This window comes from Anarhichas minor, unplaced genomic scaffold, assembly GCF_050575085.1.
Source record: "Anarhichas minor isolate MPS153535 unplaced genomic scaffold, ASM5057508v1 ptg000054l, whole genome shotgun sequence".
NCBI classification, from domain to species: domain Eukaryota; kingdom Metazoa; phylum Chordata; class Actinopteri; order Perciformes; family Anarhichadidae; genus Anarhichas; species Anarhichas minor.
In genome coordinates, this window is record NW_027466500.1 from 3,226,649 (window position 1) to 3,250,529 (window position 23,881).

A 23,881-nucleotide genomic window follows, 5' to 3' on the forward strand; every position below is an offset into this window, starting at 1 on the left:
ACAGTTACCTCTCTGTGGTATACATCAGTCGTAGCCCACAGCTAGTGTCTAAACTCTGTTGTGTGTGTGTGTGTGTGTTTGTATATTTATTTACAGGTGGGAGCATATGTCCTAAAGGCACGGTCTAAAGGGAAAGTGCTAACGTCACGTTAGAGAAACAGAGAGACGTTAATAGAAAAGAGAAGATCTGGAGGCAGTGTGCAAGTCTGTCGTTCAACAGCCCCATATGAATGTGTGCATTTTTATTGCTAAACAAATCAGCATGGAGCGTGTCACTTGAAGAAAATATTTATTGGACAGTGAATACATCATCAAAAAGGACTTGAAAACAAGCCACAGAGTAAACTAACGTCTCACTGCATATTCTGTGCATCTCCAAAAACAACCACTCAGCGTGGATCTTGATTTTCTTTGCCTATAAATAAAGAGAAGAAAATCCGAGTTTCAAGATGAATGGCGGCTATAATTAAAGAACACATTTTAACTGTTCTCCTGTCTCTGAACACACACACACACACACACACACACTTGTGTGAAAAATTAGGAAAATGATATAGGGCTCTGCTACAATTCGACTCTAACCCTAAAAGATAATGATGCATCTTAACCTTGACACACACTAATATTAGACAAACTGAACTTGTGTGCATGTCAGTGTGTGTGTGTGTGTGTGTGTGTGTGTAGCAGGCAGGGGACCTAGGGGGTGAAGAATTCAGGCAGACGGCCTTGGCTTGCCTGGTTACAACAACACTGCCAGGGGCATGAAGGCTGCAGCTGCCACACACACACACACACACACACAAAACCATATTTCGCCCAATCCCAGGCCCACCATCGCCACCCTCACACCCCAGCGCTCTAGCTAAATCTTGGCTGGCACACAACTGCACTCAAGAATGTGTGTGTGTGCCTGAAGGCCATGCCCCCCCCACCACCAACCTGTCATGCCAGTTGTTGCTCTTGCTAACACGCACATTTGACACGGGAGCACGATTGGTGACACTGTGTGTTTTGATCAGGATGACACTGACGCATGTTCCCTCACCGTTATTTCCTGGTGCCGTCTTTTCATTTACTGTTACCTGTCACTTCCACATTTTTGACTGACTGATGTGCCCTTACTCCTCATTTAACATGTCAGCATCATGTTGGAAAAGGACCGTTAGTCACATTTCGTTCGCAGCTCAAAGAGTCCCACTAACAGATACAACACACACAAGATCAGCACATTTAAATAAATATACAGGTATTACATGTATACTAAATACGTGTCTTGTGTTGTACTCCAAAGACAGCAGGAGTTTGTAATTAATTATACATTCAATTATAATTTCTAATGCAGGTAAAATCCATTTTATTTTGATTTTTTTCTTATGATGTAATATTTAAGAAATAAATAAAGCTAAAAAGGGAAGTCCCTTAAAAATGTCATTAACACTAATTGCTTTAAGGACAGAAATCCAGTACGACAAAACAAAAGTCAATATTATTTGAGCAGATTATGCTCACTTAACCTTTAACGTGGATTTGTTTTTTAACCAGAGAGGTTTGGCTGCTGTGTAGAAACAGGCAGCAGGAATCCACATTCCTATCTAATAAATTATTAAATGAATACAAAAATAGACTTAGACAATTATGGGGTTAATGTAGTGATGCAGCCTGTGTGAGAACTTCCTTTTCCTTCACATCATTCTTTTCCAACTCGCTGCTGTTCTGCAGCAGAGCTGAACACGGTTTTATGATGCGCGTGTGCCCATCTGCAACAGTCCTATCATGTTTGAACAACACTGATCTCTTCCATAACAGAGTGTGTGAAAGCCAAAACACTTTAACATACAGATGAACTCAGCCATCTTGTGTTGCACTATAAAATTGCAGTTATTACCTATCGGGCCCTCGCGGTGAAGCTCCAGGAATACAGTCACATTGTTGTGCTCACACAGTAACTTAAAGTCTCTCAGGTCGACTTACAATGAAAGAAGGGACATCGAGCGCCGGATGCCCCTTAAATTTAAAATAATAACAAATGCTCAATATCTGATCTTTTAATTCAGCTGACAGAAACCCGCCACATCTATTCCTTCCCTTCTGTTAAATGATTTGTTGTTTTTAGTTATTTCTGTTTCATCTTTTATATTTTGTTGCTCTTGTGTTTGTTACCATCCGGCCTGCTTGATATTTGGTGCTAAATGCTTTTATTGTGAAGAGCTTTGTAACATGCTATACTGATTGATGTGACTAAAGGTATTTATTTATTAAGGAAGTTTAGTTTTGTGTGAAATCATTCTAATCAGCTAAATCCTTTTTGCAAAATAAATCTTTAAAAGAAACCGTGTTTTCTAATGTTTTCACCTATTCACCTAATATGTTATGTTCTTTTCATCTTTCCAGTGAGTGCTGCTGCGTTTTACATTTTTTGATCAAACATTTAAATTTAATTGAAAATCAACATGCAGGGATTTGAAACACTTATCTGTTGGTAGTTGATCACAATAAACATCAAGTCTGCTTGTACTGCTGTTGTTGCTGCTGTGTGGGAATGTAGTGCACATTAAATTCTATGATAAAAGTTTATATTGTTACTTTAAAAATAAGATCAGATATGATGTCAGTTGATCCCAGGGGGTTCGATAAGACATTTAAAAACACAAAGCACTACGGTACAATAATAATGATAATAGTATTATTACAGGATTCGTTTAAAATAATCAATAAGAATGAAAACCCTGGTGTGGGCCCTGAACTCTGTTGTTTCATAGTTGTTTCACATCAGAATAGAATGTAAAATATAATATAATTTAAAAAAAATGCAAATTCTAAACAATCTGAAACTTCTGTTTTCTTATTTATTTTATATTATTTCCTCTTGGTCACAATTATAACAGGCTGCAGTCATCCAGAAGTCAGAGACCGGCTTCGCGCTATCAAGTTACAAATACACTTTTTTCTGTCTAAATAAAAGTAATTTTCATTCAAAAGTGAGAGTAATAAAGAAAGTACAATTAAATGGTGCGACAGCTATTAAGTTGCTATACAACTAGATCAAAGTTGACCTTTGAGCTGACGAGAAGCCGAGTGTTAGTTTACATCTTTTTGTTTATCGGAGAGTTAATGAACATCAGTACGGAGATCACACATGATCAAAATAAATCACCCTTGGAACCGACTTCTATTAAAACAGATTTTGAAAGTGTTTAAGAGGGAAACGTATTGGTATACTTTAAACAGCTGTGGATGAGCACTGAAGTACTCTCTGCTTTCATTCCGTCACTGCATTAACAGAGGTTTCAGTGCTGCCGCCGGCTGTTATATCATCTATTCAATGTCAAAGTGTTTGCTGCCGTGAGGCCTGCTGACACTTCTTAAGTCGTGTCTCCGAGTGTTTGCTTTCCTGGCATTAAAGTGTTTCGGCTGTTGTTACTTTCAACATTTTTCTAAAGAAGGGGCAGGTGTTTCTGCACTAGTTTTCTAGTTGTAGTTTTATGAAGTAGTGTTAGCGAGTGTCATTGACTGGGGCTTGAGATGTGACGCTTTGCACAGTTAATGCTCCAGCTTGCAAGCCTCTGGCTACAGCCCGACATCTGAGCCGCAAATCTGCGCGTCTGCGTGTGTGTGTGTGTGTGTGTGTGTGTGTGTGTGTGTGTGTGTGTGTGTGTGTGTGATAGAGCTGTAAAGCCACCGTTTGACAATGCTCTTTCAGCAGGCCGCCCCGCGGTCGCTCCCGGCTACAGAAGCCAGCTGGGCAATGCAGAGATAGAAACGATGAGAAGAGAAGGAGAGGAAGATGAAGGAGAAGGTAGGACGACTGATCAGCGCCACCCAGAGACAGTGGACTAAACTGTTCCTCTCCGTCTCAATACGGTGAGATCTCCCCACATTTACAGTCAGTCAGTGGTTCAAACCTGAAGGTATTTATGCATCCTAAAACTGTACATTGAGTTAATTATATCAAATGTTCTTTTTTTAAATAGAGATTACATTTGAACTTTCTTACAATTTTTTTTAAGTTCAACATCAATTTTTTGTCAGAATGCTCAGAAAATGTAAAGAAGAAAAAAAGCAACAAGAACAAACATTTTTCATGACTTTTCTGTAACACACTCAACTTTTCTTCCGGGAAAAAAAACACCACAAAGAGAAGGGGCTCCTATTGTGAAAAATGAAAATGTCTGATTTAGAAATAAAACAAAACAGTTTGTATGTGATCCGTGTAAATGTATTAGTGAAACGTAGACAGGTGACAGCAGTGATGTTAATATTTACACGAATGTGAAGCGTAACAATCTAAGTGAGTGAGTGAACGCTGCACCTCACGCTGGGTCTTCTTCATTGTCTTCATCCCTGCTTTCTCCACGTCTCACTCTTTTTAGCGGCCCTTTATCTCTCAGATCACACACACACACACACACAGTTGCAAGTCATCATACACACAGATGCCCACAAACATACCCAAGTGAGCGCTCGCACACACACACACACACACACACACACACGAGACAAATGAAAGCTGTCCTGTTTCTTCTGCCAAGCCTATGCCAACTTAATTTGCAAATGAAAAGTTTGTTTTTTTTGCAAGGAGAGTCTTTTTGCTTCTGGGGCATGGCAGCACACTGTGTGTTTCGGGGTGGGGGTGAGGAGAGGGTTGACAGAGGGTGTGTGTGTGTGTGTGTGTGTGTGTGGCAGGAGCCCAGATGAAGCAGCCCTCGCCCGGGGCTCGCTGTCCGCCCGCGGTAGCAGCAAGCCTGTTCCTTCTTCCCCGGCCCGCCGCGACCATTTGTTCCATTAACCAATCTCCTGGAGCCTCTGGTGCAAACACACACACACACACGCACACACACGTCCACAGGCACACATACTTCAACAACTGCTTGCACAGCTCATACCACACATGGCCCTCCATCCTTCACTCCATCCCTCCCACCCTCCTCCAGACGCATGCACCATCTTTCTTCGTGGAGGCCATATGGCCCAGTGAAGCCTGTGGATCTACAGGCACATCTGCGTATATGTTGCTGCTCTCCTTTAAAGGGCTGCACAAGGGAGCTGTGTGCTCACATAAACACAGTATATGCACACGCACACCCAGGGCTGACAAACGCACTCTGCTGTCACAATGTGTGGTTAAGAAAACATTGGTGCTATGTCGGTCTGTTGAGTGTGTGTGAGTGTGTGTGTGTGTCCGTGTGTGTGAGTCTGTGTTTGTGACCTCAGTGTGTACATGCATAGTGATAATTGGTGAAACAGCCTGCGAACAGCTGTGGGGTGAGAAAAGGTTGCGTGGTGTTCGGTACAGGAAGCAGAGGGGAGGAGGAGTAAAGTCGGAGACTAAGAGAAGAGCGGAGAGGAAGGGAAAGTGAAAAGAGATACGAAGACAAGTAGAAGAGGGTGAGGTGAGCAGAGAAAGTTTAAAAACTACGTGAGCAGGAAACATTTTACGAGCAGTAATAACTTTCACAAACAAATTATTGTTGGATTGTTGCTTCACAGTTCTCACTAACATCTTACACGTTCCTCGCTTCATTAATCTAAGTTTTTTGCTTCTGTGATGTCAAATCACTCAAACAAACAATGACAAACAAAAAAATGAAATTTTTAGTAAATTTAGTAAATTCATACTAACAGAGCAAAGCAGATTTTGTCAGGTGTGCTATTAAGATCTCTATTCAGCTTCTAATTAATTGTAAAATAATATGCATCCATCCACCGCATTTATTTCCTTTTTGCATCTGCAAATTTGGTTTCTTGTGCATGAAATATATTCTGAACTTCTCTCACTGAGAAGCTATAAGTCATTTAAATCAAGTTTAAAGAAAAATGTTATAATAATAACTAAGTAAATTGTCACCAATCAAAGCAAGAATCTGGAGAATAAAGACGTAGAAAAGTTAAAATAAAAACTACATGCAACATGTAACTTAATAAACAAAAATGTAATATTTAATTTGCTCATAAAAAACACACATATAACCTTTAAATGAATCATTACAGTAACTGGCTTTGCATCTTCCGTAGCTCCATCTCTCAACTCTCCGTTCTATCCCTTCACTTCCCACCACAGACGCAGTGAAATATATAATTAAATGGTGCAGCAAAACATTGTGTGCTAGAAACCCCTGTGTAGTTTGGCAATCAGCTTGCCCATGTAAAAATAAATCAAGCTGATTTTCCAAATGTTTTGTGCGTGGTGCGCTGTTGCCGCTCTTCGCAGCACAGATTGCAGGCCGATGGAGAGGCTGTGGGGAGGGGCGGGGCGCTTCATATTGAACCCACTTGCACCAGCTTGTTAACACGTACACCTTAAACCCCCGAGCGGCGCGGCGGGGCGCCCAACGAATGCTCGGGGCCTGCAGGGACCAGCTAACGTATACATACAGTACCCGATGTACGGATGCAGACAAACACCGAGGAGAACGAGAAAGATGCCCGCAATTCAGTGTGAGAACAGGACCATATGTAGAGAGACTGACGTACTTAATGTGCAATATACTAAACATGCACACAAGCAAAACGCATGCACACAATATAGAGAAAAAGTTCAGTCCTGCCTCTACGGCTGAATTCACAAACCCTGATAACTACTGTGGAGCTCTTTTTTTATTTGTTTTAAATCAATGTGATAAGAATATACTTTTGGCAGGTTTTCAAGTTATGCACTGGGAGTGCGATCAGTACCACAAATACAATCAGATGCTGAAAAACCAAGTACCAGCTGCAGAGTGGATCATCGTAAACGTGAGTCATACCTCTCTCGCCTCCCCGTCTCTCCCTTATGTACTGTACATCCTTACAATAAATCCCCTAAAACGTAACATAGAAATGCCAAAGAACGCATGTATTTACTAATCAAAACTTATAAATGCATTCCCAAACATACAGACTTTCTACCAAAACAATTATCTCCTAAAAAGGATATAAAAGAAAATGTGGTCAAGCAGCTCAACAGTCACTGCAGAAAGTGACCTCATGTAGAACTGAACTCAAGAGATTTTTAAATATCAGGAGGATTAATCAACCAAGTAAGTGTCAAAGCAGAAAATAAAACTCACTAAATGCCAAGAGTGATTATCGTGGTTCAGTTGGGAGAAGGGAGAAGTTAGGTGCCAACTTCCCAGCCAATCCACTTTTGGCAGACAGATTCCTACTCTGCTAAACCTCCTGAGAACATGCAATAGCAACTCACACACACACACACACACACACATAAAAAATACCACCATAACATATGCGCGGAAACATACAGAATATTCATACTTCACACTCCTTGACAACTTAGATTGTTTTTCTCTTTATGAAACACACAAAAAGAGTCGCACACAACCGGGAGACAGCTGTGACTTTGTAAACTTTGTTTTTTTTTGGCAGCGTCTGACTGTCGACAGGTTAACACCGGTGGGTGGTAGACAATATGTAGTGTCAGTGATGGAGCAGGAGAAAAGGGTGTGTGTGTGTGTGTGTGTGTGTGTGTGTGTGTGTGTGTGCGTGTGGTTGGTTTTGTGTAAAAGGAGGGTAGAGTTGGGTGGTGGGGTTTTGGGGTAGAGATCCTGCACAGTGGGGCAACAACACCCACACATCCTCGCCCACACTGGCAGAGCCAGGCTGGAAGCCAGGCGCCCTGTGGAGACACACACCAACTGGGCTCCACACTTGGGGAGGAAGAGACCCCCGCATCACACACACACTTTCACACACACACGTACAGATACTGTAGCATAAGCCAAAGATAGAACCACTTTTAGCTGCGGCTTTTATTAGCCAAGTCGCCGATATCACTCCCCACATTCTACATAGAGCAAAGTATTTACTTTATGCCTTTTGAGTTCAGTTTCACGATAATAAGTGTAGATGTATACACTCCATGAATGAACAATCTGATAACAATAGTGGAAAATAGTGCAAGAAGCCCATCACAACTTCAGTGAAGAAGTGAATTAGGTTGTGTTGTCAGCTGCGCTTGTGCTGTAGTTAATCGAGCTACAGAGACATAATGAGTCTGACTGGTGCCTCACTGTCAGTCCAGCTCAGTTTGAGGTTTACGACTCCATCAGGTATTATTTTAAGTCAGTCAAAGTCAGCAAACTCGTCAAAGTTTATCATGAATTAGCTGCTTGTTAACTTCATTAACTCCATTTCATGTTTGTGACATTAAACTCCTCAAAGTTTCTGTTTCATCTAGTGCACGTTATACTTATGGGGCTGTTCCTGTCCTCTGTGGACCACCACCAGTCTATAATTAGTTTATTGTTTCCAGTGTATGATACTGCATAAGGGGGAAAAAAGTGCTTTTTGATCAGAGAACAGTTTGAAGTGCCACCTGATAAAGTGGAAAATGTGGACACTGCACAGACAGCAGGATAGTAAACTGCTGAGGACAACAAAAACACACCGTGTTGACAAAAACTAAAACAATTCATCTAAGAATTAAACTTTAGATGTGCACAAGATGGACTGGTTAGGATGGCTTGTGAAGGAAACGGCACACATTTCTTCTTTCGTAAAGGTTTGCTGCCAGATTCTGTAGACTGAAATAAATGACAACCAAAGAGCACTTGGGAACATTTATCTCCAACAAGGCTGCTGTTATTTTAATAATAAAAAAAATATGTATAAGATACATGTGCCACTTTCTCATTGAATTGCTTGTAGTAGTTTTTGGGTGAGAAAATAAAACAATTAAAAAAAACATGACTGAAAACCTTCTTGCATGATGGAACTAACAAATGAAAGTTGTAAAAATGAAATGCTTATTTGCTGATATTCAACACGATCATTATCTAAAAGAAAAGAACAAAATACCCCTAAAATATTGAGGATGTAAGATGTATATACAGGAAGTGTAGTGTGTGTATTGTGTATTTGCGTACCTGTCCTTCATGCGCTGGTGCATGCGGCCGTGCTGGACACACTGATCCTCCATGTCGGAGCAACGAGCTCTCAGACTCTTTACTGTCTCCTCTAGGTGTTGCTTCTCCAGGGACAGCTGCTCCAGCGCTCCTCTGCACACACACACACACACGATTAATACAGATGTAACAGTTGAAAATGTCCCATGTACAACACAGCCTGCAAGCAAAATAAAACACTAAATGGCGTTTTCATAAAAATAAAGACATAGAATGTAAATGTGATACATAAAACAGATTTAAACTCTTTTAAACTCAGCAAAGGGACGTAAACTCGAGGGTCTTGAGTCCAACGAGTCCCAAAGATCTGGAGACTTAAGATTTATGTTTGTATAGAAATTCTCTCCTAATCATGCACATGCAAGTTTATTAGGTACACGTCGCTAAAACTAATGTGACCGTAGTCTTGCAAAATATTTGATCTTTTTGAAAGGTGATAATGTTAAATCCTTGTTTTAAAGAGGTGTCGATTCAACTGTATGATCATTTTGGAGGTGGCACTTTGTGTTGCTGTTGAATTGTATTTCATTATACTGACAAGTCTTTCCATTATTTTGTGCATTATTAGACTGCATTAGTTTTAGCGACGTGTACCTAATAAACTGGCACCTGAGTGTATAATTAAGGAAATGCAATTCTGAGAGTAAAAAGATGAATCCTCGCTTTGAATTGATAACCGACGTCATATACTGACACCATTCACTGCTTTTGAAGGACATTTTTTTAAAGACTTTACACCAATCAATGAAAAACCAATTACATTTACTTATTTATCATTTCTTTGACAGCGCCAACAGAGTTAAGGATAGGAAATGTGGGGAAGCATCAAGTCCATCGAATGCTCTGAACCGCTGTGTCATGCTGCACAACATCACACTGGCCCATCAGTAGGATCAGGCCTCATAGTCAGACAAACAACTGAAGACATTTTGTCGAGAGTTTTCTCCTTCGTCTTACTGTCTCAGTGTAACCTCGCTTAGCCTGACTGAGGCCGTCCAGCAGGACTTTAACCGCTACGCTGGGCTTGGACTCCAGGAGCTCAAACAGCCCGAGGCACAAAACACACCAACACCACAATGCTGCTAAACTACATAACACACACATACAGCAGATGTAGGCCATGAGCAGTCATGCCAGTGTGTCAGCATGTATGCTAGTTCCTTCCATAAAAAAAAACACAGTCAAGGTGGCAGCTATTACTGTGTACATACATATGTGTACTTAGTATTGATGTCCACCCATAAAACAAAACACAGGGTACATGAGTGTGTGTGTGTGTGTGTGTGTGTTGTGTGCACGTGTCCCGTGGCTGGTGAGGCCAGTGCGGTCTGGCATGGCCAGATTGAGGGCTGTCATGTGACTAATGTGCAGCACAGCTCCAACAGCTGACAGGACACTGGACCCAGGGTCACTCTCACACACACACATACACACACAATCAAGTACACACACACACACACACAGACAGACAGACAGACAGACACAGGCACAGGCAGCCCAGATGGAGAGCTGTGCAGGCCTGCTGTGACTACTGTAGCATCAGGTTAACAAGAAAACAGATCAGGCTGGAAAGCAGTATGTAGACATGCTCGGTCTAAACAGCCTGGATAGATGATGCTTCATGAAATGACGACACGGACGTCCAACAGAATAAACTACGGAGTGAATAACTAACTGGAAACAAGAGGCTATGTTTATCTACACGAGTAGATTTGAACTGACAGCACAATTGAGTGAATTATTGTTCAAACAAAAAGGTTAATACAATGAAAGAGAAAATACTGACCTGCTACTTTCTGTCAGTTCTTCCAGTTGGACTCCCAGCGCGCAGCACTCCTCCTTCAGCCTCCTGATCAGGGAATTCTGGGAACTCAGCAGACCATCCAGCTCTCCAACTGCAATCGATGGTGGGAAAGTTGTCTGTTACTGTGAGGTTGACCATCGTGGGTGATTTCATGTGCACTTAAGAGTATCAGTGACTGATGGGGGTGCGAGCAACGTATCCCTTCAGTTAGACACTCAATTTTCAGCCCACACGCTTACACTGAAGTTCAGACATCTCCCACCTCCAGCTATAGTACTATAGACACTGTATTTACAAATAATGCATTAAAAGTGTTAAAGCTACAGTATACTGCAGGACAGAAGAGCTTCACTGTCACAATGTGAATGCTAAAAACTACATACAAGTTGCTCAGCGAGTTCAAATGTCTGGTTGAACCTTCATCTTAATGTTAGTGTAGCACAGAATACGTGTCTGAATAATAAATGAATAGATGCTCAAATCAAATAACAAAATGTTGATCACCTCAATGACCATTTCATTTTGGTCAAGCTTTCGTTTAATTAATGTTACAATGTAGGAGTGGCATCACGGCTACTACTATTAAAACATAAAGTACATTTCCAGAGCAGGCCAACCGAACGACCTCACATACCAGAGGAAAGCGTTTACAATATGGACACAGCTGATCAGTCACATCTATTGTAACAAATACTGCAGCAAAAGCGAGATACTTGTCTCTTTGATAGTATTCCCAAAAGTGTTTTTGTCGACATTCACATTGAAAACAAAACAACAGGCAGAGATGTACAGAGCAAAAATGCAAGTACATAGAGTAGCGGATGGAAGTATAAAGTGTGTGAGAAGGGTAAAATGAGATGGAGAGAGGGAGCGAGAGAGAGAGAGAGAGAGAGAGAGAGAGAGAGAGAGGGAGAGTTGTTTGGAAACGCTTTCTTTCTCCTTTCCACCCTTCCTGCCACGTCCTCATCCGCTCATGGGGGCTTCTTTCTGAACAATCCAACACTGGGCTTTCATCATTCCTTTGAAATGATCCACGTTCCGCTCTCCAGCATATGTCTGCTCTTTTAAAATAACAATGGCTGCCGTTTGGATTGAGGGAATGATCCACCTGCTCCGGCATTCTGTTACAGTCAACCGAAACCAAAAGCACTAAGGACTCGCGGCCTTTGAAAAGTAGCTCACACTTGGGAAGTTTTTTGTTGTTGTTTTTTGCATACAGTAGATATTGGGAAGGAAAGAAAGAGATACGTGAGAAAGATCCATGATGGATCCATGATGTGTTATGATACATAATATTTACCTGCAGGCTGACTCCTGACTTTTTTCACTTCTTATTATGACTGGGAGAGGTGTAAAGGCCAATGCCCACTGATGTTTCACATAATATTATCCACTTTGTACTGGCTTCACATTGCACCTTAAAAGTGAATTACCACCAAACCTTTCATTCCACTCGATACAGCCTCTGTCCCCAGATCACTGCCACAGAAAATGCATGGGGGGCATAAATTGGATGCCACCGAGCATGAAACTAAACCACACAAACTCACAGACGTGCGCACACACGTACACTCAACAAAGTTTGGTCAGTGCTGGAAAAGTTGCATGAAGAATGCTAATTAGCTGAACAGGCTTTGAATGCGTCTGGCCATGCGTAGGCCAAAAAGAACCCTGGGACACAGAAACACAGCAGAACTGGCACTGGAAACAAACAGAGAAAAAACGAGGGAGGGAGGGGATGGAGAGAAGAAGCGTGGCAGGCAGGGAGGGAGGGAGGGATGGAGAGAAATAAATATCTGATATCATCTAGAGGCTGCTCTGTACGCATTTACTCAAAAAAGAAACATGAAAAAAAATAAAAAATCTGAAAAAAGGTGGGAAGGAGCGGAGAAGAAGGGGGGGGGGCGGATGGATGGAAGGACAAACGAATGGACAGAGAGGCGGGATTTGGAGAGCAAGAAAGCTAATTATCGAGCTCGTCTGTTGGGTTGCACGGGGAGAGGAAGTGATGCGAGCTACTAAAGGACGTCCACCCCTCCATCCCCTCCCCATCCACAGTTTCCTGCTGTGCTCTGATGTCAGCTCTCTTTAGACAACATGTGTGCTGCCGACATGCGCCAGAAACAAACCCTTTGTTTACCCCCCCCCCCCACCACCACCTCCTCCCTCCATCCATCCTTTCCTCCCTCTGTACCGTCCATCTTTGTTCTGTGTACCAGCAGGCTCCCTGGTTGTTGAAGGGAACCACAGGTAAACAAACAGAAAGGAGAAGGGAGGGAGGGAGAGGGAGAGTGGTTGAGGGTGAGTGGTGGCTTTGAGGGGGAGGGGGGGGGGGGGGGATCCAGATGGTGCAACAGATGTGCTAGCAGCAGCAGCTCTGCTGTGCAGACAGACAGGGAGTTCTGAGCTGGGTCTCTCTGCTCTGCTCCCATCACCTTCCCTCTGCTCTTCCCCGCTATTCTCTCTTCTCCTCTTATGGCTTCTGATCTGCTCTTTTGAGGTCACTTCAGCTCTAATGATTTGTGTTCCTGTCTGTCTCCTCCCACTCTGCCCATGTTGTGTTGATGGCACAGTAAGAAGACAAAAACCACCCTTCAACTGGAAGATGCAGGTTCAAGACCCTGTTCGGGCTAAGATCCACCCTGCTGTAGTGTCCTTGAGGAAGAGACTGAGACGCTCCCAGCTCAAGGGCTGTGATTCTGCAACTGACCCTGATTAACTCTCCTGTTTGGCTTCTTGTGGTTCTGAAAATTTAACTCAGTGTGCTCCATCCTGTTTAGTTCTGCTTTATTCCCCCCCCCCCCCCCCATCACACTCCCCTCTGTGTAAGACAACTAACAAGCAAGCCCGTGTACCGCAGTGGCCCACAGTAAACCTAGTGAAATAGCAAATGTGAGGACTTGCTGCTGTGCAGCCGCATTGAGATGTTCTCAAGTGTGTGTGTGGCTCTCTAATGAAAAGCATTTAATGCAGCCCCCTTGGGGAGTCTGACCCCCCAATGTCCACCTGATTTGGCTCCATCACATCTGCCAGATACAATCCGCTGCCAATCTAGTGGAGGGCCAATGGATACCAGCACTGGAGAGTAGAATTCACTTGAGAATTATTTCATTTTCAATCATACTTTTTATGTTTATGTTTATATCTCTTTTTCTATAAATTCTGCATAGCTGCAGAAGGAATGCAACAATGATCCTTCTGCGAACACACTCTTCTCTCTCTCTTTTGATTTTGTTTTATCATTAACAGTTAACCGACAAGATTAGTGCCTTGCATGCAGGGGTGCTGTGGTGCAAGTATTGCAGCCCAGCTGCAACGATAACCGACGCACAGGTTAAATCTATAATGTATCTCCAACTGCAGGTTTTGCACAAAACAGGCAAATGTCCTCGGATCACCCGACTGGGACAGCTAGCAGCCCCAATGTTGCGTGCATTGTCGCGGACACATCCGGACAAGTCTCTAAATTAGATTAAGACAGAGAGGTAAGAAGGAGACAGTGGAAGCTCTGCTGCAGCCAAGACCAGCAACAGCCCTGAAGGTGGAAGCACTCACCTCTCTGCTGGTGTTGATCCTCCGTCTGCTCCAGCAGCAAAGCCAGCTCTCTCTCTCGTTCCCGCGCTGAAAGGGTCGCAGACGCCATTTCCTCCTCATGAGCCCGCTCTGAACTCTCTCTGTCCTGTCTGGGGAAGAGGACCGGGGTGTTAAACTGTGAACAGTTTCTAAACAGTTCATTAAATGCATAATTTAAATCACATAACATGGCTACCTACAGTGTGTTTAAAACCAGTGTTCATCCAAACAGAGACACTAAATGTTAAGTCTGTGATTGAGAGGATGTACTTGTGGTTGAGCATGTCAACACTGTAGGCTACAACGTCGGTCTTAAACATCATTTATTCTACCAGGTACATTTAAGTGGTACTGAATGTTTAGTATTTGATGTGTATTTTAACTGACTGTGACTAAAATATGGGCTTGTTTCACTAAAAGTGTCAATCAAGTTTAGCATTATATCACACAAAGCAGTGTTTTTGGTGGTCGGGCTGCTCTTAGTTTATTTTAGGATCAGAGATTGTGCCCGTTACATTAAAAACAAACTGCATACTAGTTAATAAATTCCATCATACTTTACAACCGTTTCTGGTAAAAGATACAAAAAAGGTTTTTGATGGGTGTAAAGTAGATCAATAATGTAAAAAAAAGGACTAAGAGATAGACAGAGAGGTGAGAGAGAAAACAGGAGGAGAGTAAACATTGTACAAACAGGAGAATGGAAGAAAGTACAGAAAGGAGAATGTCAGAAAAGACTCAGAGGGTAGAAGGCTGAAAGCGTCAGACCACTGACGGCTTGAGGACCCCCGAGTGATACTGCAGCTGTCTACGAAACACCAACACTCGCATAAATACAACGGTCCATTTCAGACTCCTTTGCAAGAGTATAAAAAGAAAAGATTGCTCTGCCCTTAGATATTACTTTGCTTAAGCTGCCCGTCGTCCTCTGAATTTCCTGTGCAACTTGTGTCAATATCATTCAGTTTCCAGTTTGCCGAAAACACATGTGACGATACAGCTACGTAACATCAGCTGATCAATCGCATCTTATTTTTACAAGAGGCTACTTACACGAGGTCTACATAAGAATAACTGTATGACTTAGTAGTACGACAGGAATGCTGACCAGCATGACGCATTTGGTAGCGATCAAGTAGCTCTAATCTCCCCGTTCGTTCATCTCATCATCAAAATTGTGCAGGTAAGACGCAAACTAAAGTGGCTTTTGAACAACGCTGCATTTTACTACCGTTTGAACCAAACTTTCTAACTCAGCTAAGTCCAAATGTAACCAAACAACAGAGGCAAAGACAAAAGGAGAGAAAAGAAAAACTACAAAGACAGGAAAAAAAACAACGAACAAATAAACAGAACTCTTCCTGAAGTCCAAAGGCGCTAATGAAGAGAGAATTCTCCAGTTTAAGTGAAAACTTTTCTCCCCTACAGCGCTTGGCCTGCATCTCTAAAGTGACCGCGTCTGTCTGTTCCTTCGTGTGTGTGTGTGTTCTCCTGCTGTCCTGCTGTCTGGGGTGTGAAAGCGGGTGGCGGGTGTGCAGGGGACACAAGGAGACTGTGTGTGTCTGTACTCGTATGAGTGTGTGCGTGTGTGTGTGAGAGTGAATGAACCCCCGCTGGGCTTGAACAGCAGCCTGAGCCACCAAAGCGCACACCAGGGCTCAGCGGGAGATGGCGGGCAGGCGTTGCCAGCCATTTGGTCCTGCAAAAGGTTCCAGGGGGCCGTGTGTATTTGCGTATGCCTGTGTGTGTGTGTGTGTGTGTGTGTGTTTGTGTGCATTTGGGGTGGGGTGCGGGGGTGGGGGGGAGTCACACCAGACCTGTTTACCCACCAATTAGCATCAGACAGGCCGCCAGAAAGTTCCAGCAGTCAGCAATAGAGTGGTGGTGAGGAAGAGGAGAGCGATGGAAAACAAGAAAAAGCACAGAGAGCTACACATTTGGCATCTGTTTGATTTTGCTGATCTACTGAACCAACAAACTAATAAAGTTGTACGCAACAGAGCAGACTCCGGGCCTTCAGCTCTGGGGACAACTACAACCAATGTAATGTATAAATGCAACCTCGAGGAGGGTCAATGGTTCTAAGTTCAGTTCAATAAGTAAGACCTGAGGGTTCGGATCCTTGTGGCCAGAGCCTGAAAGCCTCTTTGAGGATCAAATCAAAGCTGGGAAGTCGGGCGAAGTTATGAGGTTCTTTACCCTGCGCCATTTTGTATCCCCAATCCAAAGCAACGCGTTTACTTGCAAACTGCTGTCACAAAATGGCTGCTGATGAGCACTGTCAAATTAAAGCATAAAAAAGAGAAGGCAAAGGAGAGATGTCAGTGGAGAGCCAAGCCCTGGAGCAAGCGTTAAGGGCGGCGGGTAGAGCAGAGGCTGGATATGTGGGGCTGGAGCTGGATAATTCTCCCTGGACAATAATCTGCCTTCCAGCTAATTGGTGAATGGGCTCTGGGTTGCTGCCTGTGGCAGGAACTCTTGTTTGGGCCTAGGAGGCAATAGACTGAATGTTCAGTTAGCGGATAGCTGGGCCTGTTTGTATATGCCTGGCCTGATGCACTGGAGGACAGCTTGATAAGTATGGCGAGGGCGGCATGGGCCAGGGGCCTAAGGTAGGCTGGAATAGCTCTGGGGCTGCGGCCAGGTACAGTGGCTGCTGGGTAAGTGGGAGGTGGCAGAGGCGGTGGCTGGCTGGCTAGCTGGCTGGAGCAGCGAGGAAGACGAGGGGGCCCAGTCTGCGCGGCCTGCCTAAGTGGGCACTATTCAAGCTGTTGCCCATTAGATGTGGGGTGCCAGGGCCTGACCAAGCACAGAGTTTGCAGCACCCCATGGTGCAGCCGGCATCCCACGCCAGAACCACCAAATGCCGCGGTTTATCAGAGAACGAGCACAAATTGGAGTCAGACGGTGGACTTGGAGGAATTGGAGACATTCGCCAACGCCAGACACCACTGACCGCTGTTTGGACTAAAGTGAAATAGACGATACTCCCTCCCAATAAACACAATATCACCCGGACACATACACACACAGTGGAATGACACAGAACATGAACACACACAAATAATATAGAAAAATCTGTGTGAGAATGTAATTTACAACAAAATATGTGACTATATGTTGTTGTAATTTAAAATAACTAAGAAACAAAATAATATGCATAAAGACTAATGGAAAACTGAAGACAACGATCCAACAAGCGAATCATACGAATCGTTGAGGACGAGGTAGGAAATCAAGAAAGACTAGATAAAGTGAAACTACTTCTGTCACAGAGGACATCTGGATAAATAGCTGCACTTATGGCAAATTTCCTGATCCGATATATTATCAAAAAAAAAAAAAAAAAAAGAGTGTGGTTTTAACAGATGACAGATTTGTGTATTACCTGTCATATCTTAACTGCTTGTGAAAAGATCGATTAAACAGTATCAGCAAAAATAAGAAATGTATAATCTCCTAATTACCTTTAAACATGAACCTAGATTTTAAACGATTACATTTCCTTTGAAATCAATCATTTAAACTGAGGCACCTGCAGCTCAAATAAATATCTGATGAGACTCGATTGTGATTTACTTAAATGCACTGATGCGGTTCTATAAAATTACAACTGTTAACTATTTGCTCAACTGCTCAAAACGGTGACACTCGTGATGATTCATTTCTTGTGGAGGAATTCCAGCGGATCCACAGCTATTCATGATAGACTGCATCAATCAGACTGCATTAATATTCAACAGTTTGATACGCAGAACTACAGAGATGATTCCTTCTAATGTGTGAGTGGGCTTGTTTATGTGTGCGACTGAGAGACGGTGAGACAGAGGCCTTGTGTAGGCCCGTCTAGCCAACAAAGGCTGAGTGCACCGCAGAGAAAATAAAGTGACATATTGAACATTCGCTGCGCTGCGTATCATTGATGCGGCGTATAATAAACATCTGAATTGTTTTCGTGTGGCAGACCGCACGGCCGCGTCACACGATCTTCTCTCACACGCACCTCAATGTGTTTTAGCACATTTTTATTAAACCTCGGGGTGATGTAAGTCGATCACTCTGCTCCCACATCATTTTCTGACACTCCTCTCCTTGCTTTATGAAACCAACACCTCAAACACAGAGGCGGCCTGATGCAGCCTCGACGCTCCTTTACTCTGTGCCCAGCCCATCTATCCGTCCATCTATCCGTCCATCTATCTATCTATCCGTCCACAGCGTTCTCATCTCTGCTCCGATAATTTTTTTCTGCTGTTTCCATCTCTCCATCCCACCCTTTTTTTTTCCTGTAACTAAACTGGCTGTGTCTCTCTCCATCTGCTGGTTCTTCCTTCAGCGGCCCTGCACCTGTTCACACCTCCTCTCCTGTTGGCCACCTCTTCTCTCTTCTCTACCCCCCCTTTATCTCTGTCTCTCTCTCTCTCTCTCCCTCCCCCTCTCTCTCTCTCTCTCTCTCTCTCTCCCTCCCTCCCCTCCCTCTGCCAGGCCCGTTCCTGGCTCAGTTAGCCTCTCTGTCATTCAATCCATCTGTCTGCAAGTCAACTTTGTTTACAGCGGGCGGCCCAAGACTCTTTTCTTCTTCAAGGAGCACTGAAGCCCCCCACTGCCATCAAGGTCAGCGGCGAGCCAATCGAGCCTGAAAAAAAACAACATCCTGCAACTGTTAAATTAACACAGAAAATAAATGTGCCTTCCCTTTCAGACACACGTGCATAAGTACGAACAATAACTCTCTTAAAATATGCACATCTGAACATATTTCACTCCATGAATAAATACATGAGTGTCCACACAGACATGCTACGAATGCACGACCCTCACAGAAACAAACATTTGCTGTTGCAGCACACATTCCCTCAGAGGAGGAAAAAACAACAATTCCAGTAATTAGCTGCTGATTGGCCTCTGTCATCATCTATCTGCTCACAAAACAGAGCGAGAGAAGTTTAAAAGTCTTAATTGGCACAGGCGACTGATGGTCTTAACACAGGAAGGGCGGACCGGCAGCGCAGGCATCTGTGATTTTAAAAATAAACACACAGCATACGTACAATATGCTCCCATACTGACCCAACCCAGAAAACCCAGGACTCTACAGAAATAGTGGATAACATATGCGGCAGGGCTGAGGGTCGAATCAATCTCAGCTGCGAAGGTAAATAATCGGCTGGAATTCATTATTTCAATCAGGAAACCAGTTAACTTATTTCTCATTAGACATTTGACGAAGTATATAGTACATGTTATATGAATGTTACAGTATAAATGTCTGATGTAATAACATATTTGTAGGATTATAGAAGGAAAAACAGGAAAAGAAATAAGTGTTTACAAGTCTACATATAGAATTGATATATTTCTTAAGACGAAAAAAAGAGCGATGACAGAATGTTTATGAGGAGAACAAATATATAGAGCATTGAGAGAGAAAGGTGTGCAAACTGAACGTTTGTGCCACATGGAGTGTTCTCTCCGGTGTGAGCTCAATCCACCTGTGCTGGAATCCACTTCACACCTGAGACCTGATGTCGTTCAAACGCTCCTCACCCCTTCCACCCGGATATGAGCTTCAGGGCAACTGGCAGGAAGTAACATGTGCCATCTCTCTCTCATTACCCACCCAAGTTATCGTCAGTGAACTCCTCTATTATCTTCTTACTAACTCGCCGCTTTTCCTCACTTCTCCTCCTCCCCTCGGTCCTGGGCCAGTAGATCAGATGCCTAGAGAGGCGGCCATTGAGCTGGAAAACAAAGACAGGCTTTTTTTTTTAACTCAGTGGGGGGGACTGAGGCTGGAGAAGGAACTGTAGGGGGGATTGAGCCCATCCGGTGTCCGCCTTTATACACACACACACCATCGCCAGCCTCACTGCTTTCCTCCTCTGCTCCCCTTTTACCTCCTCCATGCCATCCACACACATACAAAACTTCCTATGTATTCTCCTGAACACTGTCCTCCCCACAACTTCCATATGTCCTCTTCTCTTTCATTCTCATCTACCTTTATCTATTCGCCCTTCTTTTCTTGTCCACCGTCGGTGTCATCGTCCTCCTTCCTAATCGCCTGTGTCTTTGTTTACATCTCTTTACTAACAGACTGCACTAAACAGCGCTACTGTCAGGGTCGTGTCAACGCGTCTTTCAACCTGGTTCACACAGCGCTTTGTTGTGAACGACGAGCACATTGATATGCATAAATAAAGCTTTGCCGTTTTTTTTACATTTTCACTGAGTGCATGAACATAAACAAAAGCTCTAAATAGCAATGCAGCGACGCCTTTTGAAGTATTTTATGTAAAAAAACAAAAAATACAACCTATGTGGATTATCTTTCATTTTAGGACTTCTTCTGGTAATCATTACAGTGCAAACAAAACAAAATAAACATACACTTTGCAATGCATTATTTGAGAATACATGCATATGACAGCCATTAAAAAAAAAACACTTGATCTCTGTCCGCAATATTTGTTTTTGGGACGTTTCTTTCAGATGTCATACAACCTCAATTTAGCGTAATTATGGAGCAGCTTTGATCGATTTCAAATAAAGCATTATTTTGATAACTGAAGGTAATCTAGTACAGGTAGAGGAATTTGAGGGAGCATCTTGCTGTCTTCTCCCATTATTCAACACCATGCGTAACTCCCTCTCTTCTCCTCCAGTATTCCTCCGTCTGTATCTTCCAGAATATCTCCACGCAGCTGCTACCTTGAACTCATCCTGTCCTCCTCCCCACCATCTCTTGTCCCCGTCTTTGTGATCATCTCCCGATACAATCTGCAGACGGGGGCACTGCCCTACCTACTACCTACGAGGCACTGCTGCGCCCACAAAGGGCGACAGAAAGAAAGGGATGGATTGAAGGCGAGAGAGAGAGAGAGAGAGAGAGAGAGAGAGAAAAAAAAGAACAAAGAGCCGCTATATGAAAGATAAAAATGAAGAGGATGAAAAGATAAAAACATAGATCAATCTGGTGGAAGAGAGGGACAGAGGTAAATATATTCAAAAGAAGAGCAGCGAGAGGTTCTGTTATGTTGGATGAAAGCTGTGCCTACTGGGCAGTGGGCACCGTGTAGAGTCACTGATGGTGCCACCCTCACAGCAGGGGTGTGTGAAGGCACAAGGTTGACCAGATGACTGACTGACACACACACACACACACACACACACACACACACACACACACACACACACAGTAAGGTGAAGGCAGAATACACGGTATGTGGATTGATGCACGTTCACAGGTGCAAGTTCTGCTTGGAAACTTATAGCCGTACACGGTTGGCAACATATGCTGAGGTAAGCACAACAAGCGTGAGTCAGTCACACTGTGGCGAGGAGAGAGTCGTGTAGAAGACGACTGTGGTGTGCAGGTGATTCTCCACCGTTGTAGGGTGTGTGAATGGAAACACATCAAACGTGGTAACGTACGTTTGACGGCATCACCCAGATGTGCAAGTATAGCCTTATTGAAGCACTCCTCCTCATGTGAAGTTCTATTTTTTATTATTTTATGTATTTTGGTATTTTCAATTCCATAGCATAAGAGATGCCTTTCAGCTGTACAGCCTAACACTGACCCTAAACCCGGGTATGAACTCAAACGTAACTTCTGTGTACCGTTACACCCATACTTTGAGTGTATTTCAAGGTATGCATAGTTTGAAGTGGTGGCTTTACATATGTACTCCACATTAGAGATAAAAAAAAAAGAAAGATGAGCATAAGTGAGGTGAAGAGGGTATGGTGGATGGTGGATGGAGGGCTGGTGCTCTCCCTTTAGGTCTCTGTCCTCCAGCAGTAGTGTCTGTATGTAGGCCAGTGTCCCAGGGCACACTTGGCTGGGGTGACAACAGTTGTAGCCGACAGATTTGCCTCCATCTTGCCTGAGGTCTCCCAGTCAGCGATCTGTCTATTCGATCCATTCCCAGCCCCGCAGGATGGACGGATTACCCTTCTTCTTAATAATTCTGGTACTTATTGTGTGTGATTTTCCACTGCTGAATTTAGAGCATCTATAGTTTAACCTTTGCGATATTTCTAGTGCAAATAAATTCATGCAATTCCAGAGTTAGCGAGGCATGCTTACAGGGCTCATGGTATCATTTATCTTCTGCAAGAAACAGAAGGATTATGGATGGAAGGAGCAGTGGAGAGATAAAGAAAACTCTATCTACGTTTACCAGCTGCCCTGCATATGGGAATAAGAGTTACCATGATCAGAAATAACACCAATACAGCCTAACATGCTGAATCGGGTATCGGGCGAGTACACAAGTCTATGCACAGATATCCTATTATCATATTTATCAGCACATTTACGCAACACAGGAACAAAAACAAGACGCGTGACCCGCCGCCCTATCCTTATATTCTACTCAATCAGTACTGTTGCTGCTCAAGAGGCCACGTTTTTTAAAAAAAGGTATAGTGCCGATTTCACTCAACTGTGTTGTATTTCCACTTGTTAGTACCCAGCTTGACAAAAGAACACATTCTGTTTTAATTAGTGTCAGATCAAGTAACTTAACACAGATGAACTTACAAGTAAAGACCAGAGAAAGAAAGATGGAGCAGAGTAAGCCAGTGAGACGGTCTGACCGAGGGAGACACAAAAGGAGATGGAGAGTCGAAGAAAGTGAAAGAAAGACAAAAGACTAAGTAGGTCTCAACAGATTGAGCGAGAGAGACAGTGAGAGTGCAGAAGAGAGAGAGAGAGGTGAGAAGGCAGGATGGCAGAGAGGGCACTCCGACAGCGAGGAGAGGAGAACGCGGCAAGGTCTCGTCACCGGGCCAACGGGCCCACCACTGTCAACATCATGGCACTCTGTGACGCACACACACACGCACACACACATACATACATACATACATACATACACACACACGCACACACGGCTGGCCAACGGCCCTCCCAGCTGCCCTATCCGTAACTGTCTGATTAGTTGTGCTAAGCAGCCCCTCCCCTGCCAACCATGGTGCCATCTGCTACCCAACAACATGGCTGCCGACCAGACAAGCGCGCACACACACACACACACACACACAAAATCACACAAAAACACACTGCAAGCCTCATACCTGGCACTGCCCCGCTGCTGTCACACAGAGACACACACATCAAACTTCACAGACACAGGTGTAGCCCAAAGGTATCAACACTTAGCATTTGCACAAAGGCGTGCACACAGACTCATCTAATCGCACGCTACCAAACGAGTCACGAGGATACTTCATGCACCCCCCACACACACACACACACACACACACACACAAAGTCACGCGCATAGTTGCTGTAGAGGTTGTGTGTGTGTGTGTGTGGTGACAGTGGTTAGGCGTTGCTAATGCCAGGTAGGAGGAAAGATGCTGTGCTCAAGTGTGTGTGTGTGTGTGTGTGTGTGTGTGTGTGTGTGTGTGTGTGTGTGTACACTCGCTGGCAGAGCTCGAGGGTTCATTACAGCCCCCACCTCTCCTGAGCGACTGCAGCCCGCGTGGCGCCCCGGCCCTTTTATTCCGGGCCGTGATTGGACAAGGGCCTCCCGCCGAGTTGGTTTGCAGCAGTTTTGTCGCGCCCAGATTTCACTCGCTGCTCAAAGCGAGC

At 43.8% G+C, this 23,881-nt stretch overlaps 1 protein-coding gene across 3 annotated transcripts in view; it reads right to left on the minus strand.

The window, feature by feature from the left end:
* The window catches only part of sdccag8 (SHH signaling and ciliogenesis regulator sdccag8), a 41,229-nt gene that overhangs the window by 6,621 nt on the left and 10,727 nt on the right, over positions 1-23,881 (minus strand). Inside the window, exons 14-17 of one of the 3 annotated variants that reach the window (XM_076075726.1) lie at positions 14,260-14,387; positions 10,687-10,795; positions 8,862-8,993; positions 273-415 (exon numbers count right to left, since the gene is read on the minus strand). In XM_076075726.1, coding sequence (XP_075931841.1) covers positions 346-415; positions 8,862-8,993; positions 10,687-10,795; positions 14,260-14,387 — 439 coding nt within the window. In that variant the 3' untranslated portion in view covers positions 273-345. Of the gene's footprint in view, positions 1-272; positions 416-8,861; positions 8,994-10,686; positions 10,796-14,259; positions 14,388-23,881 lie in introns of those variants that run through there. The other 2 variants (XM_076075725.1, XR_012947399.1) reach the window with 2 other exon arrangements.